Here is an 18,572-nt window from a genome sequence, read left to right on the forward strand (position 1 = left end):
GGCTAACCTATAAGAAAAGGTCGTAAATAACTATATGATTGCATGAATGTAGAGCCAAAGAATTTAATAAAGCAGGCCTCATAAAAGTCGGATGCACATTCCTGTCATTCAATGGTTTTCCTTCCTAATAAATTCAAAAAGACTGCTCTTCTGCCTGCTACTTCAAGTAAAATACTGATGTGGGGAAATACCATAAAAAACCCTACAATTTCAGCTTCAAATAAGAAAAATAATTCCAAAAATAATTCCATTCTTCGCATATTTTCAAGGATCAAAATGAAACAAATTCAAAGAAAAATGATAAACAAGAAACACTAAGAAGTAACTTATAAAAAGAACCCTATCTCCTATTTCTTTCCTTAGCTGGGAGTCTTTATAAAAATTTTTAAAAATATATTAAAAGATTCTTAAAATGAATTTCCCTGACCAGAGACTTTAAAGCCCTTCTTTCCTCCATGAAATTAAGTTATACTAAAATTAAGTCTGTAAAAAAATGAAGTCACAGTGGAACTAAAATGAATGAATGATGTGCTATGTCCCATGTGGTGTGACCACTGCTTAGAATACACATGGCCAGACCATAGAGAATCTACTTAATTCCTGGAGGTAAAGGGTAAACAAAGACAAAAAAACAAACTGTACTACAGCTTACTACAGTCAGAAAACCACTGGGCTATACCCTCAGGTCCAGGCTTGGAGCTAATCTAAATTAATCTAGTGAATAAGCTAATCAAAGCCATTTGAAGTTTATGCCTCATTTTAGTTAGAAGATTTTCATTGCTAAAGAAGGCTCTATATAAAACTTTAAAGTTAATAACCTTATATGATACTGAACTCTAAACTGCCTACTAAATAAGCCTCACAGTAGATAAAATTCATTTACAAAGGCCCAGCAGAGTCCAAAAGTAGGTATAAGAATTTGCAGTACCTGATACCATCTCTCTTGCAACTGGCTCTAACATTTACATTTCCTTGAGAAAATATCTATAAATGGTATGTCTATCACAACTGGAAATTTATTACTTCAATAGTATGTGCCTTTCGATAGTCTCCTCTTCTGACAAGAATCGGACGAACGAGGTTTCCGGTCAAGGCGACCATGTGGGTCAAGGCAGTCCTGGCACCCTCCCGTGACCACATCAAAATGACAACTCAACTACAAAACAACTGTCACAGAGAAGTGATTGAAATCTAGCTCAACAGAAGTCCTACAGCTAAAGATATACAGAAGCAGCCATTTGTTGAAAATAAAAAAGTATTTAAAAAAAATAAATCAAAGTGATGGACGAGAGCAATGTGGACGGAACAATCCAGAAGAAACGAAGAGTGGAAGATGCAAAGGAGAAGTGAGGAGCCCAGGTGGCTGAGAAGGAAGAGGGAAATGGAATCCAGAGGGGAGCTGGCCTTTGACCCTCAGCCGGAGGAGAGAGTGAGTGGAAGAGCAGACCGGTCAGTTGCACAGATGTGCTGGTGAAAGGGGAATTCCGGTCGGGGGTGCACCAGGCCAGCAGAGGACGTGTGAACTACACATGCAGGAGCGGGGAACGGAGGCTGCCCACGGATGTGACATCAGATGACCAGGCTCTGCCAGGGGAGCTCGAGTCTAAAACCGGAGAGCAGGTCTCACAGGTCCCATGCGAGCAGTAACTGGGGTCCCCAATCAGCATTTTAGGCTACAGTTGGCAATGGGGACTTATCCAAAGAACAATCACTGATTAACTGTCTGCACCGAAAAGTATCAACCTCAGGACGAATGGTAAGTAACTGCATATCACCAATATTTTAAGATCGTAATATTATATAAAAACGTTTAGAAATCTTCCTTGACATCCTTTCTTTCTCAAATTTTACCAAATAACAGACAACATCAAATGTCCAGACTGCCATATTTCACATCTAGTATAAACTAAATTATGTGTTATCCCCCCTCCTCTAAAGTTCATATATTGAAGGTCTAACCTCCAACATGACCATATTTGGAGACAGGGCCTTTGCAGAGTTAGTTCATGTTAAATGAGGCCTAAGGGTGAGACCCCAACCCAACGAACTGGCAACCTCACAGGAGGAGACACCAGAGCTCGCTCACTCACTCTCAGCACACCTGCACTGAGAAAAGGCCATGGCAGAACATGGTCAAGAGGCACCTCTGGAAACAGTGAGAGGCCTCACCAGAAACCAACCCTGCTGGCACCTGGACCTTGGTCTTCCAGCCTCCAGAAGTGGGAGAAAATAAATTTCTGTTGTTAAGAAAAAAGAATATGGCTCTGGCTGGCGTAGCTCAGTGGATTGAGCGTGGGCTGCCAATCAAAGTGTCGCAGGTTCGATTCCCAGCCAGGGTACATGCCTGGGTTGCAGGCCATAACCCCCAGCAACCGCACATTGATGTTTCTCTCTCTCTCTCTCTCTCTCTTCCTCCCTCCCTTCCCTCTCTAAAAATAAATGAATAAAATCTTAAAAAAAAAAGAAAAGAAAAAAGAATATGATAAATAAAAATTGCAAAAGACACATCCAAACTCTTATTAAGGACTTTCCTTTGACTATTATTCACCATGGATTTATTTTCTAAAGGAAAAAACAAAAATCTTGTCTCCAATCCTTGGTACTGTTCCAAGAGAATAAACAGCAATAACTCTTCTTGATCTCTTTATAACCTTTCTAAACAAATACTATATCACAAAATTTTATTAGCAATGGAGAGCAATATTTTTTGTTTTTACAATATAAGCATCAGAAGAAACGTAAGCGAGTCTGGTCCTATCTACCATTAGGGTTATCAAACTCCAAGACAGAAAAAGGCTGGAATGAGGCAGACCTTTGGGTAACCAGAGACAAAGCTGTCTGGGATTAGTAAGGAAGGGATGGATTCCAATCTCCTAAAAAGAGACTGCCAGAGTCAGGGAGTTCAACCTCTTCTTTTCATTAAAAGATAGAAGAATTAAGTCCCCAAGATGGGAACAAACTGGGAGGGATGGTAGAGATCAAAAGCAGGTGGCGCAAAGTGTAGAAGAGAGGATTCACTTTACCCCCTACCTAAGTTCCAGGGTAGCAGCTTTAAATGTAGTTAAAGTTAGGCAGAGAGAGGTAAAGGGCGGCTAAGAAGCTCCCTGCAGCCTAGCAGTGAATGCTAAGAAAGGGGACAGGTAAGGGTCGCTATTTGAGGTTCCAGTTCTAGGCAGCATGAATGTCTGTTTCCAAAAATGTATCATATACTTTAAATATTCTAGGACTAGGGTTAAACTACAGGACTTATCTTTTCATTCACTCATTCAAACACCTTTTACTGGACACCCAATATATGTTGGATTCTTGGCTAGACTCGGAACACATTAAAGAACAAAACAGTTCTCTCTGTCCAACAAATGTCACCCCCACTAATTCCTACCCTCATCCGCCTCCACATCCCATCCCTCCAGCTCACTTCCCACACCCCTCTTCCTCCTTCTCAGTTTAGTCACTGTGAAATGATTTTAGTCAGGGCCAACTGAATGAAGACTCATTTGCTTAGTCACTAAACATTTACTGAGCAGTACTTTCCAGGCTCTAAACTAAGCACTGAGGATAAAAATGGGCAAGACAACCTCCGCACTCCCAAGACCTCCTCGTGTGGTGGACAGGCACACCAAGTTACAACATGGTATGACAAGTACTCCACAGGACGCTTGCCCAGAGAGCTGCTTAACTGGCAGCTGACGGCCATGACAGAGTCAAGCTGTGCCCTTCAGGATGCGCTCTTCACGGGCACTCTTCCTGCAGATCCTCACAAACCCATCACGTTAGCACCAGACATGGTACGTAGGGAACGGTAATACTTAGCTGAGACTACACTCTGGATTTCTGGGCCTGAAGAACTCACCAGTTAGGTGACTTCTAGCCTCTAGCTTCAAAGAGAAAAAACCAAATTCATGAATTTCTTAATCAAGGATTGGTGAGCATCTTACCAAAAGCAGTCTGAGGTCATCTCAATAATTAGCCAATGAATATCCATTATTATTTAAGCCTATCTGAGGTGAGTCTTCTAAAAACATCTTATATTGTTTAAAATAAATAAATACTGTATGTTCTGGGGTCCATGTAGGCCTTAACGTCACAAGGGGAAAGGCTGGGTGCTACCACTTGCAGAAGCTGACTTTAGAACAACAGTACATGGTTTGTCAAGAGCAATTCTGGCCAACACAGATGCACAATACTTTTAAATGATGAAGATAAAGATGATGAATAATCATGTCGATCGCAAAAATAGTTCTCATTTACTGAGAACTTACATGTCCTGCCAAGTGCTTTAAATATATTTTCTCTTAAATACCCCTGCATCCTCTTACAGAAACGATTACTCCCATTTTTAGAGAGGCAAAATGGCTTTCCCAGTTAGGGAACTAGTCAAAAGCAAAGCCAGGAACTGATCCAGGTCTTTTGACTCCAGAGTCTGTGCTCCTAACCCCAATGCCACATTGCTTCCCGTTCTGTGCTGCTGCTACATCGGAAATTCTCTCTGAAGCATTCAAGGCATGTTACACCACTGTGCTCTTGGCCTTCCCACACTTCCGGCTTTCTGCACATGCGAGTGCATGCAAACAGAAACTGGAAGGCTGAAAACGGTATTTCCCAGAGACCCTTACGATAGGGATGCGACAGGGTTGCGGATGTGGTGCAGATCCTACCAGTGGGGGACAGAGGCCGCTGTTTTACACCAGCGCAGGACACGAGCTCTAACAGAGCTTCAGGACGGCAGCACCAGCTAGATTCCACATTCCTGCCTCTGCACCGGCTGTGGTTGAGCAGTGGCTGGCCGTGGTGGCAGCAACAATAGTACTCATGGCAGGACCGGTCTCCCAGTTTGGGGTGGCGGCTTAGTTAGGGGAGGGAGGCCTGCACTTCACCGCTCCGCACCCTCCACAATGTTCTAAGTGCCTAATCCCCTGTTGGCTTGGGTAACTTTCAGTGATTTCGTTTTACTCCACTGAAACTTGACTGTTTCAAAACCACATTCCCTGTGATTATTTTGCAGAAACAAATATTTAATCAGTTATCACCTGCATTTCATACATTAAAAGAATAAAGCCTGTTGAAATCACAATTCAGTGATATAGCAGAAACTAAGACTCTGGCACTATTCCAAATTGGACCCAGTTGCAATTTAGTAACTTTTACTTATTTTAGAGTCTAGGGCACAAATCTCAATATATCTAAGGGCAAAACCTCTCTCAAAAATGTACATTTCAGGCACACAATCACTGCTTTCATGTTCAAGTGGAAATCTTAGAAAACATGCTCAGAAATGTTTCAGTCCTTCTCAGTGTCAAAATGATTTATAGCTCTAACCTTGACCTATTGTGCCCAGCGGAGGGGAAAAAATGTCAAAGTGAACTAACTCTAGCGGTCAGTACAAAGTCTTTAAAGAACAAATTGGAATCATGAAATAGCTTTCCTTCTTCTATTCAAATTTCATTAAGCAAAGAAAAATAGGGTGGAACAAACAAACATCTACAAGCGACAATATATGGTGCTGAGTTTTTAAATATATTTTATTAATTATGCTATTATAGTTGTCCCATTTTTTTCTCTCCTTTATTTCCCTCTGGCCTATAGCCCCCTCCCACCAGCATTCCCCCACCTTAGTTCATGTCTATGGGTTGTACATATAAGTTCTTTGGCTTCTCCATTTCCCGTACTATTCTTAACCACCCCGTCTATTTTGTACCTACCATTTACGCTTTTTTAAAAATATATTTTATTATGTTATTAGTTGTCCCATTTCCCCCTTCCCACCCCCTCCCACCCACACTGCCCCCCTTTAGTTCATGTCCATGTGTCATACTTCTAAGCTCTTTAACTTCTACATTTCCCATACTATTGTTACCCTCCCCGTCTATTTTCTACCTACCATCTATGCTGCTTATTCTCTGTACCTTTTCCCCCTCTCTCCTCCTCCCACTCCCCTGTTGCTAACCCTCCATGTGATCTTCATTTCTGTGGTTCTGTTCCTGTTTTAGTTGTTTGCTTAGTTTGTTTTAGTTTTAGTTTTAGGTGTGGTTGTTAATAATTGTGAGTTTGCAAGAGACTTCCGACCAAGATGGAGGCCTAGTTAGACACACTGTGCCTCCTCACACAACCAAGAGAAGGACGACAACAATTTAGAAACAGAATAACAACCAGAACTGACAGAAAATAGATCTGAATGGAAGTCGGACAACCAAGAAGCTGAAATAGACCCGTTCATCCAGATTGGTAGGAGAGGCAGAGTTGGGCAGCCAGGTGCAGATTTTGGCACAAAGAGCAGAGAGAGTTGGGACTGGGCGCATAAGGTATCCGGGGGCGCGTAAGGCAACCGGGGCATGCAAGACCGCAGTGGGTGGACCCTGAGTGCACAAGCAGCATCTGGCAGACTCCGGCCGAGGGGTGGCAACCGGCAGACCCAGTGAGGCAGTGATTGTAAAGCAAGGCAGTGCGCACAACCCAGGATCCCAGCACTGGGAAATAGAGCCTTGGGACACTGATTGAGGACACCTGTGGGAGTTGAGGTGCATGGAGAGACACCCAGCCTCACAGGAGAGGTCCTTAGAAGGTCCCATGGTATGCACAAGCCCACCCACATGGGAATTGGCACCAGAGGGGCCCAGTTTGTTCAGGGGAAGCAGAAGGGATTGAGGTCCCACAGAGTACAGAGCAAGCGCCATTGTTCCCTCTCGACCCCGCCCCCACATACAACATTACAACCCAGCGACTTGGGGTGCCCTGCCCTGGTGAACACCTAAGGCTCCACCCCTCATATGTAACAAGTGCAACCAGACAGAGAGAGAGAGAGAGAGAGAGAGAGAGAGAGAGAGAGAGAGAGATGGCTCAAACAGAAGAACAAATCAAGGCCCCAGAACCCATCCTTTTAAGCAACCGAGAGATAGCCAACCTATCAGATGCACAGTTCAAAACACTGGTAATCAGGGAGCTCACAGAATTGGTTGATTTTGGTCTCAAATTAGATGAACAAATGCAGGCTACAATAAGAGAAATGAAGGAAAATGCACAGGGAACCAATAGTGATGGGAGGGGATGTGGGTAGGGGAAGGTGTGCAGGGTGGAGGGGGACGGAGGGGAGGTATTGAGACAACTGTAATAGCATAATCAATAAAATATCTTAAAAAATAATTGTGAGTTTGCTGTCACTTTACATGTTTTTTTTGTTTTCTTTTTCTTAGATAAATCCCTTTAACATTTCATATAATAATGGCTTGGTGATGATGAACTCCTTTAACTTGACCTTATCTGGGAAGCACTTTATCTGCCCTTCCATTCTAAATGAAAGCTTTGCTGGACAGAGCAATCTCAGATGTAGGTCCTTGCCTTTCATGACTTGGAATACTTCTTTCCAGACCCTTCTTGCCTGCAAGGTCTCTTTTGAGAAATCAGCTGACAGTCTGATGGGAACTCCTTTCTAGGTGACTGTCCCCTTATCTCTTGCTGCTTCTAGGATTCTCTCCTTCATTTTTACCTTTGCTAATGTAATTATGATGTGCCTTGGTGTGTTTCTTCTTGGGTCCAACTTCTTTGGGACTCTGAGCTTCCTGGACTTCCTGGAAGTCTATTTCTTTTGTCAGAATGGGGAATTTCTCCTTTATTATTTGTTCAAATAACTTTTACACTTGTTGTTCTTCCTCTTCTCTTTTTAGTATCCCTATAATTTGGATGTTGGAACGTTTAAACATGTCCCAGAGGTTCCTAACCCTCTCCTCATTTTTTTGAATTCTTATTTCTTCATTCCTTTCTGAGTGGATGTTTCTTTCTTCCTTCTGGTCTGCTCCATTGATTTGAGTTCCAGTTTCCTTCTCATCACTATTGGTTCCCTGTACATTTTCCTTTATTTCACTTAGCATAGCCTTCATTTTCTCATCTAATTTGGGACCAAATTCAACCAATTCTGTGAGCATCCTGATTACCAATGTTTTGAATTGTGCATCTGATAGGTTGGCTATCTCTTTGTCGCTTAATTGTATTTGTTCTGGAACTTTGATCTGTTCTTTCATTTGGACCTTTTTTTTTTGGTCTTAGCATGCCTGTTAGGTAGTGAGGGGCGGAGCCTTAGGTGTTCACCAGGGCAGGGCAACCCCGTAACTGGGTTGTGTCGCTGTATGTGGGGCAGGGGTCCAAAAGGGGACAATGGGGCTTGTTCTGCTCTCTGCCAGATCTCAGTCACTTCTCCCACTTGCCCCAAGCAAACTGGGCCCTTCTGGTGCTGATTCCCAGGTGGGCGGGCTTGTGTACATTCTAGGACCCTGTGGGTCTCGCCAACGAACTCTCCTTTGAGGCAAGGAGTCTCTCCAGGTACCTCAACCCCCACAGGCATTTTCAATCCGTGTTTTGAGGCTTTATTTCCCGGTGCTGGGACCATGGGTTGTGCAGTCTGTCTCGCTCCCCAGTTTCACCTGGTTTATCTGCACGCGAATGTGGGACTACCCGGTTCCCCAGCCACCTTACACATTGCACCCTTCCACAATCTGCCATCTCCCTGCGCCAGCCAGCCACTGCTTTGCTGTGACCCCTCTCCGCCCGGTTGCCCAAATCTGCCCCTCCTACCAGTCTGAATGAATGTGTCTACTTTAATTCCTTGGTTGTTGAACTTCCATACAGTTCAATTTTCTGTCGGTACTGGTTGTTTTTTGTTTCTAAATTGTTATTATCCTTATTTTGGTTGTGCAAGGAGGCACAGTGTGTCTACCTATGCCTTCATCTTGGCCGGAAGTCCCCCATTTATGCTTCCTGTACCTTTTCCCCAATTATCCCCCTGCTCCCTCCCCACTGACAACCCTCCATGTGATCTCTATTTCTGTGATTCTGTTCCTGTTCTAGTTGTTTGCTTAGTTTGTTTCTGTTTTTGTTTTTTGGGGGTTCAGTTGTTGATAGTTGTGAGTTTGTTGTCATTTTACTGTTCATATTTTTGATCTTCTTTTTCTTAGATAAGTCCCTTTAACATTTCATATAATAAGGGCTTGGTGATGATGAACTCCTTTAACTTGACTTTATCTGGGAAGCACTTTATCTGCCCTTCCATTCTAAATGATAGCTTTGCTGGATAGAGTAATCTTGGATGTAGGTCCTTGCCTTTCATGACTTAGAATACTTCTTTCTAGCTCCTTCTTGCCTGTAAGGTTTCTTTTGAGAAATCAGCTGACAGTCTGATGGGATCTTTGGAGGTAACTGTCTCCTTTTCTCTTGCTGCTTTTCAGATTCTCTCCTTATCTTTAATTTTGGCTAATGTAATTAGGGTGTGTGCTTCCTTGGGTCCAACTCCTTTGGGACTCTGAGCTTCCTGGACTTCCTGGAAGTTCATTTCCTTTGCCAGAATGGGGAAGTTCTCCTTCATTATTTTTTCAAATAAGTTTTCAATTTCTTGATTTCCTCTTCTTCTTCTGGCACCCCTATGATTTGGATGTTGGAACATTAAGTTGCTGTGGAGGTTCCTAAGCCACTCCTCATTTTTCCAAATTTTTGTTTCTTCATTCTGTTCTGGTTAAATATTTCTTTCTTTCTTCTGCCCAAATTGCTGATCTGAGTCCCAGTTTCCTTCCCTTCCCTGTTGGTTCCCTGTATATTTTTCCTTATTTCACTTTGCATAGCCTTCACTTTTCTTTCTTTTTGCGCGACCATACTCAACCATTTCAGTGAGCATCCTGATTACCAGTGTTTTGAACTCTGCATCTGATAGGTTGGCTATCTCTTCAACCCTTCGTTTTATTTTTGTAGTTTTGATCTGTTCTTTCATTTGGGCCATATATTTTTGTTTCCTCATGCCTGTTATGTAGTAAGGGGTGGAGCCTTAGGTATTCACTAGGACAGGGCAACCCAGGTCACTGCATTATGGCAATGTATGTTGCGGAGTGATCCGAGAGGGAACAATGCTACTTGCTCAGCTCTCAGTCAGCTTTCAGTCGCTTCTTCCACTACCCACAAGCATATAAGCTTCTGGTGCTGATTCCCGGTAAGGGTGGGGGAGGATGGTTCTGTGTACGCTCTAGGATCCTGTGGATCTCTCCAACAAACTCTCCTGTGAGGCTGAGAGTTTCTCCTGCTGCCTCAACTCCTACAGGTTTTTTCAGTCACAGGTTTGAGGCTTCCTATTCCCACAATGGAACCCTGGGTTGTACAGCCTGTCTCGCTCCCCAGTCATTCCTCCTGGTTTATGTGCACACAAATGTGGGACCACTCGCTCTGCCAGGCACCGCCTTGCCGTGAGTCCTCTCCACCCCAGCTGCCCATCTCCACCCCTCCTACTGGTCTGGATGAATATATCTTCTTTAGCTCCTTGGTTGTTGGACTTCCATACAGTACAATTTTCTGTCATCTCTGGTTGTTCTTTGTTTTTAAATTTGTTGTTGTCTTTCTTTTGGTTGTGAGAGGAGGCAAAGTGTATCTACCTACACCTCTATCTTGGCCTGAGAGTATATGGTATTTAGACTCCTTTTAAATGGAATACTTATTTTAAAAAATAACATTCTCGCTGAGATAATTAGATATCCATAACATCAAAAGATAATAACGAACTTTGACCTAAACGTTACATCTCATACAGAAATTAACTCAAAATGAATAAAAGTCATAAATATAAAATATACAACCATAAGATATTAAGAAAAACCATCACACATTGAATGTCAGAGTATAAAATGATGCAGCTACAGCAGAAAAAACATTTGATCGTTTCTCAAAAAGGTAAGCATGAGTTTCCACGTAACCCAGTAACTCTATTTTTGTATATACCCAAAACAATTGAAAACATATTTAAACAAGTACACTAATGTTTATAACAGCACCATTCACAACAGCCAAAGGTGGTAACAAGCCATGTGTACATCAGTGGATGAATGGATAATCAAAATGCGGTCTACCCATACAATGGAATAGTACTGAATCATAAAAAGAAAAGGAGCACAGATACATGCCACAAGATGGATGAACCTCAAAATTGCAAGTGAAAGAAGCCAGTCACAGAAGGTCACATAGTGCATGATCCTATTTGCATGAAATATCAAGAACAGTTAAAACCATGGAAACAGAAAGCAGCTCAGTGGTTGCCAAGAGCCTGGGGAGAGGCTAATCGGGAGTGACTGCTTAATGGACATGGGTCTCCTTTTGGAGTGATAACGTGTTCTGTGGCTAGATAGAGGAAATGGTTGCACAACACTGTAAATGTAATAAATGTCAATGAATTGTACACTTTCATATGGTTAATATTAAGTTATGTGAACTTGTCCTAAAAAATAAAAAAGCAAAAAGTAAACCAAAAAAAAATCTCTATTAGAAGAAATAATTCAATCTCAAGTTCAATCTATTCGTGTGTCTTTCAGGAGCTCCTAGAAAAGAAAAAGAGTTCTATTACTTTCAGTGACTCTGCCCCTCCTTCCATGTTAGAGGATGCTCCAGGCATACATGAAAACACTCAGTTTCAAATACTGGCAATCAAGCTGGCCGCCCGTGACGTGTAAGCCTGCAGTGCTGCTAAGGATGCAGGTGTGACTCTCCCATGGTGAGCATGAGGGGAGTGCACAGGACATAAGAGACAATTCAGAAATTGTCTCTTCCCTGTCACCAAATCACCAGGTATGTAACCAAAACTTGATTTCTTTATGAAAAATGCACCCTCACTCTTCAACAAAAAGTGTACTTTTTACACTGCTAACATCAGTGAGGAGACAGTGAGATGTGAGTAAGAGTTCTTAGAAAATAAGCGTTCTTATTTGTAAATAAAATGTGAATTATCAAATTCACAACAATCATTTGGAGCAATGACATGTACAACTTCTCCAATCAATAAATTATCTTCCCCCACAAGAAAATTCAATTAGTGAAAATCTTACATTTAATATTTCAGCCAGTTTAAACACACACACACACACACACACACACACACACACACACACACACGGCTCTGGCCATCACAGCTGACTGGAATATAAATAAACACCACAGCAGGGGTAGAGAAATAAAGCTCAATAATGTGTTTACATGACTAGTGGTGTGAGGATAGGCTATCATAAGTTATGATTGCAAACACAGAGTTTTCCAAATATCTCCAGATAAACTCCAGAGTCTACTGTCCAGAAGGACTATGGCTCCTATGACAAGGAAGCTTTCTCTGAACAGCTGAGTACTGTGGAAATATTTCAAGACATCTGATGATGATAAACAGAATACTGTGCACCAAAGACAGGCTAGTGAAAAAAAGTTCCACAGTGTTTGAATTTCTATTATGGCAACACCTCTTCTAGAGAAGGAAATAACTCCATAAGATAGACATATAAATGGCTAAAACTTGATAAGATTGTTTCAAAACTTAAACTAAGAGAATTTTTAAATCCCAAATAATTTCCACCCAAAGAAGTGTTGAAATTGGAGTCATCCTATGGTTAAAAAGCATTGTATAACTAGGAGTATTTACTTTATAAACCAACAGTGTTGTCTTTACTTCCATTTAATGAAGGAAACTAGGTGAAATAACTTGTGAAAGGCCATTAAAACTGGTGACTGAAAGCTCTGAACTACAATTAAGAGTTCTCCCTATTAACTATTAACTAATGTTTGACTTATATGAACAGTATGATTCCTGTTTTTAATACTATAGGCAGGAAGCCACTTCCTTGCTGTTCTATGCTGTCCTTGAAGGCATGAAGTGAGATTTCAAGATTAAAACCACATACTTTTTTCCCTACACCTAAAACTGAGTCATCTATGTGTTTTGTATGTGGTTTTGTATTACATACACATGCAACCCTAACTGTAAATACTTCGAAAGACTCAAAATTTTTGTTGTTACCACCACTCACCATATCATCCGTATCTGAACATTCAGTATGTGCCAAGTACTCTTCTAGGTATACAGTATTAAATAAAAAGATAACAATAGATGCTACATGAGAAAAATGTGTAAAATACAAAGTATGTTCATGAAAAATGCCAATGGAAACAGAAATCAAACAAAGGAGGAGGATGTAAAACACTGAAGTCAGGCTGAAACCTAGCTAGGGCGGCCAGGGCAGAGTAGAGAAGGAAAAGGAAGGGCGAGCGAGAATTGTCCTCGACACTACCCGGAGGAAGAGCGCTCCTGTCAGGGGAGCAGCAAGTGCACGGCAGTGAGGCCGGAGCACCCTCGGTGTGTTCCGGGAGCGGCAAGGGGCCCGTGTGGCTGGAGCAGATGAGTGAGGGGCTAACGCAGCAGATGACGCCTGGGCGATAACAGAGGTTGATAAGAACTAATTGATCTGGATTTGCTCCCTTCTCCTCTGTCTAAAAATAAATAAATAACATCTTTAAAAAAATAGAAATAAAAAAAATCCTTCCACGAATCCTATTTCAATCAATTCCTTCTTTTGTATCTTGAAAATTAAACACAGCAGGATTTGGATATATAATGTACCTTTCCCACTATCCTATCCCTTCCAGTTTTAATATTTGATCATGAACAAACTATAGAGGCAAAATGTTAGTATAAAGTTTAGTAAGTGTGTGGTAATGTCTTACCATAATTTACTCCTTAGATTTCTGGTGTTTCCTATCTGACTATTAGAACGTTTTCATTAATTCATTTGCTTTATCTATCACATACATGTTTTCTGGACTACTAGCTTCACCTCACATAAAAAATAAACCACAGGCTGGTAAAAAACAACACTCTCATCCAAAACAGCACTATTAAGAGAGGATAAAGCAGCAAAGAATTCCAAGAATTTTATGCACTATATATAAAATAGAACAAACTCATGCTAACTATTTCTATTAATAGGACTGAGTAGTTCAGTTCTACCCAAAACAACATACTAGGCGATAAGAGAACTCAAGAGTTCAAGATGTCAGCCTCGGTTATAAGTTGACAGGGTCTGTGAGCAATGGAAATGGTGTCTGAGCCGCTGTGTCCCAGGGAGGGAACATCCATGATGCAAATCAAGAAGCACGAGGAAAATCGCCACCAGACTGCAACTCTTGCCCAGTCAAGAGGTTACGCTGGGTTTTAGGGCACAAATCCAACCCGCTGTCTTCTCAGTCTTTTCGGCTCACCAGCATCTGAACAGAGCATCCACAGAGATTCAATCCTTGTCTCCACTCATTAGCTGGGCAGTGACAAGCAGCACACACATCGACTTTCTGGTTTCATAAGAACTAGCATAAACAGTTAAAATGGGCTCTCCTTTGTAACGAAACGAAGGAGAAAATAAGGAGGTGGTTATGAATGCCACTCACTAAGTGAAACAAGGAAGTGGCAGCATTATATTTGCATTTTATGATCCCAAGCAAGCACTTTCCCTCACCTGTTTCCAGTGTAACACCTTCTGTTTGCCTTCCCCTGGACGACATCTAATCCAGCATCAGAAGACAAACAGGATCTCCCATAAGGCTGAAGGATCCTTCCTTTCCCTCTGAAAGTAACATTGCTGATTACTTCCTCCAAGAACTATTCCCTGATTAACTCCATACTATGCAGTTTACTTTTTTATTCTAAATCGGCATACAATTCAAGCAGTATTTACCTGGACAGAGCTCTGCAAAGGCCCATAAATTCAAAGTGTTAATGTTTCTTCAACAAAATAGAAACTACTGAAGGAAAAAAATCCGTGTTCTGATTTTTTCACACAGAGTTAAGTACCCACAGATAACTCCAATACTTAAACAGTCAATTTACCCTGAAACATGAAACAAGTTTCTAAGATACTGTATTCCTTTACAAAGTATTCAGATGAATCACTCCTTCCTTCCTTCCTTCCTTCCTTCCTTCCTTCCTTCCTTCCTTCCTTCCTTCCTTCCCTCCCTCCCTCCCTCCCTCCCTCCCTCCCTCCCTTCCTTCCTTCCACCCATCCATCCATCACACTTGACAGAGCACCAGCTGTGCAACTCTGGTCATTCTCCTGCTCAGAAACTGTGAAGGACTCCCCGATACCTACCAAACTTCTTAGTATCTCATTCAAAACAATTTCTAATACACCCACATTCTGTGTTCTCCCAAACGCTCCTCACACCGTTGCCTACACTATTCTCTCACCAGGGACGGGCTCTACACCACACTCAGCATGCCCCCACCCCCACTTCTACATGTCATTTATTAGGTCTCTATAGTGTGTTGACACTGAGATAAAGATAAAGATAGAGATTTTCTATAGATAAAGATTTTCTAGTTTGAATACATGAATAAAACTTTAGCTCCCATCAGTCATTACTGCCACCAATTCAGTCTAGGAGCAAAATTCTGCCTGCAAACACGAAACTGCAGCATCACACAACACAGTAATGCAGAGTAGCTCTGAGTTACCGTAAGTAAGCCACACCTGAGGGATGTAAAAAAACAGTCAACATGCTGTGGATGCACACTAACTAGGAAGTCTATTTGGGATGTACATGGGTAGAAAAAAAAGAGAGTCAAAGAAGTTTTTAATTCGTTCTGGTTCTCGGTGATGAGAATTAGTTCAGCCTACTGGATCAAGTTCTGAATGCGGGGCCTTGCCTGCATCAGGTATTCAAAAAATACCTTCTTAATGAAATTAACTTATGGAGGCATTTCAAGGCAACGAGTAAGATAGCCAGTGGTGCCAGGGCAGGGAAGAGTGCAGAATGGTTGAGAGAGAAGAATGCCTGGATCCTGAGTTCTCCAAGGGCCAGAATCTTAGATCACTATACTGACTGGTTCTGGCTTCCTAGTTGCTGGAGAGGTCATTTTCCTCCCCGATGTTTCTGGATGCCCCCAGGTGACCACAATCCATTCTCGGTTTACTGGCTCCTGTCTCAGTGGTGACCTCGCTGCCACTACGTCTGCCTCTCTCTTCTAACACCGCACAGAAGTGAGAGAGATGAGAGACAGAAGGAAGTTAACTTCTGATTCCCTTCTACAATCAAGTATATTCCCTGGGCTGGAGCACAACCTCTCCATATTTCACATGCCACGAACAAGTTTCTTTTTCATAAAATCGGGCATTTTCACCCTAACTAAATTTATTTTTGAGACCAGGTTATATATATATATATATATATATATATATATATATATATATATATAGTACAAAATTCTACAGGCACAAAGGAATACACAGAGAAAAGTAAAGTGAATTAGGTCACCCTCCCCAGAGACAACATTGTCACTTCTATTTACCATTACTAACACAAGATTGTCTTCTACTATAAACACAGTAGTTCAGCCACATTCTGCTTTAGGGCCTGTTTATTTGGGAGGAGGACCTGATTTGTGACCCAGACATTCATGTAAAATGTGTCTATGAGAAAACACATCATGAGTCCTAAGAACACAATCTTTTCAGGTGACTGTGGACACAACCTGGGACACAGTATGGCACTGTGAACAGAAAGAACACGGCTTTTGGCATGTCACCAACCTGTGTCTGCACACCAGCTCTGAAACGAGGCAGCTTAGGAAAAATTGCTTGACTTGTGAATGTTAGTTTTCTTATCCATAAAATAGAAATAGGCTCTTGTAATGATTAAATTAAAATATGTTAAATGCTTTATTTTCTCCATGCCTTTAACCTTGTTTTCAACGTTCTTTGTGGAATGTTTTCTTTTATTACACCTGGAATATTTTTATTTTAACGTGCACCAAAATATCTAAAGAACAAAATGAGTGAAAATACCAAGACTTCTAAAAAAGGCTTCTATTCACAGAATTAGAAGTCCTCTAACAATCACCTTTTGTTCTTCTCTTTCCGTTGCATGGTGACACTTTTCAATTCTCCAGTGCCTCAGGAAGTCTCGAAGATACCCGAAGAGGGTGAGCACCCCGTACCCCACGTAAGTAAGCACAGCGACCAGCATGGGCGTTTCTTCGAAAGCTTCGTTGAATGGTCTCTTATACAGTCCTCCATTCTGTGTCATGTGATGGGTCTGAAAGGGAGATTTACAAGGCTTATTTCAACCACACCCAGAAAGAAATTTCCACTTAAAAATCTCAGTAGTCATTATAGATTTGTATTAGTTTACCCTCAGAATTCTCTTAGTTAAAAAAATACCCACTAAGATTTAAGTAGGGCATATTTTTTTTTTCAAAAGAAATAAGTTAATTCAGATGAATAGCAAAAAAGAGAGAAACAGAGGGAGAGGGACTGCCTAAGAACAATGCCTAACTGACCTCTATTGTTATTTGATTTCATGAAATAGATCCTAAAGCACTATGGCTGGAGAATACGAAATTTCCTTTGTTCTAATAAAGAAAACAAGAACTACCGGGGGAAACACTTTGTAAAGTACATCACTGTCTATCCACTACTCTATACACCTGAAACTAATACAAAATAATGTTGAACATAAACTGTAATTAGAAAAACCGAATATATATAAATCAACAAAGAGAAAGTCTATCCTGAAAAGGAGTATGTTAGCTTATAAATGAAGTGATCTTAAGTACATTCAACACTGTCTCGTGTGGGTCAGAGGACTGAGTGCTGGCGTTCGGACTGAAAGGTCGAGGGTTCAATTCTCAGTCGGGACACACGCCTGGCTACAGTCCAGGTCCCCAGCTGGGGGCGTGCAAAAGGCAACAAATTGATGTCTCTCTTGCACATGGATGTTTCTCCCTTCCTTTCCTTCTCTCTAAAAATAAATAACTAAAATTTTTAAAAAGTCAATTCAGTTTTAGAATAAAATATTTGTAAATGTTTTCCTGATCCATGTTCTTAAAGCCACTCAGACACAGCATTCCAAATATCAGCATTAGGCCCCTGTCAAAACACATGGTTCATACCAGTCTTTCTTTTCAACGGTAACACAAATAAATTATGCACAAAAAGTAAAATGCTCATTTTGTGAGTGGTCCAGCATTACATAAAAGTAGAGAGTGAATTCCAACACAAGGGAAAAACTGTTACAATGATCAGTAACTATCACGAAATCATTCTGCCCCCTTCATCTAAGTACCTGTTCAAACACTAAGATTATCACTGGTTCATTTATCCTTTGAGGTGCTCAAATATTAAATGCAGGTACCAAGTCACTGTACTTTTGATCTAATAACTTAAAGCTTTTTACTTTTTGGTCAATTTTGATGGAAACCTTATTTTAGAAAAAAAAAAACCCACTAGAGCATTTTGTGTGCTAACTTTAATCTTATTTGAAGTGAGAGAGCAGTGAGGACGGCCAGTCAAATTTACCAGGAGCATATTTCTCAGTTGAGCTCTGTACTAGAGCTAAGAACGTCCCAAAGGAATAAAAGATTCTTGCCCTCTCAGACAACCTGATCAGAGACATGATGTAAACTAATAAGAACAAACTAATAAAAATTTACAAAACTATAGAACTAATATATGTACATACCCCAGGGCTAAATATGTTTTAGAATATTGTATGCTAGTATTAGTTTGGGAAAGCTACTTGAATGCTGCAAGTTAGAACAGTTTGGATAAAAACAGTTTTATTTGACAGAAGGGAAAGATACTCAGATAAGCATGATACATGGAATCTGTTGGTACTGATTCAATTTGATAGTCTAAAGAACTTAATGAAAACTATCTATAAAACTAGTTTAAGTCTTCATCAATTTCTTCCCCAAAGGCATATGTTCGTGGCAATTTTTAATACTTTTATGCAGAAGGCTGCAA

General features: G+C 41.1%; 1 protein-coding gene across 1 annotated transcript in view; it reads right to left on the minus strand.

Annotated features, from left to right (window-relative positions):
• Window positions 1–18,572, minus strand: part of SPTLC2 (serine palmitoyltransferase long chain base subunit 2) — a 96,685-nt gene that overhangs the window by 57,061 nt on the left and 21,052 nt on the right. The window contains exon 2 of the mRNA XM_045822581.1: window positions 16,669–16,863. Within this exon, the coding sequence (XP_045678537.1) occupies window positions 16,669–16,863 (195 nt within the window). The remainder of the gene's footprint in view (window positions 1–16,668; window positions 16,864–18,572) is intronic.

This window comes from Phyllostomus hastatus, unplaced genomic scaffold (genome assembly GCF_019186645.2).
Source record: "Phyllostomus hastatus isolate PE091 unplaced genomic scaffold, TTU_PhHast_1.1 phas_scaffold_501, whole genome shotgun sequence".
Lineage (NCBI taxonomy): Eukaryota > Metazoa > Chordata > Mammalia > Chiroptera > Phyllostomidae > Phyllostomus > Phyllostomus hastatus.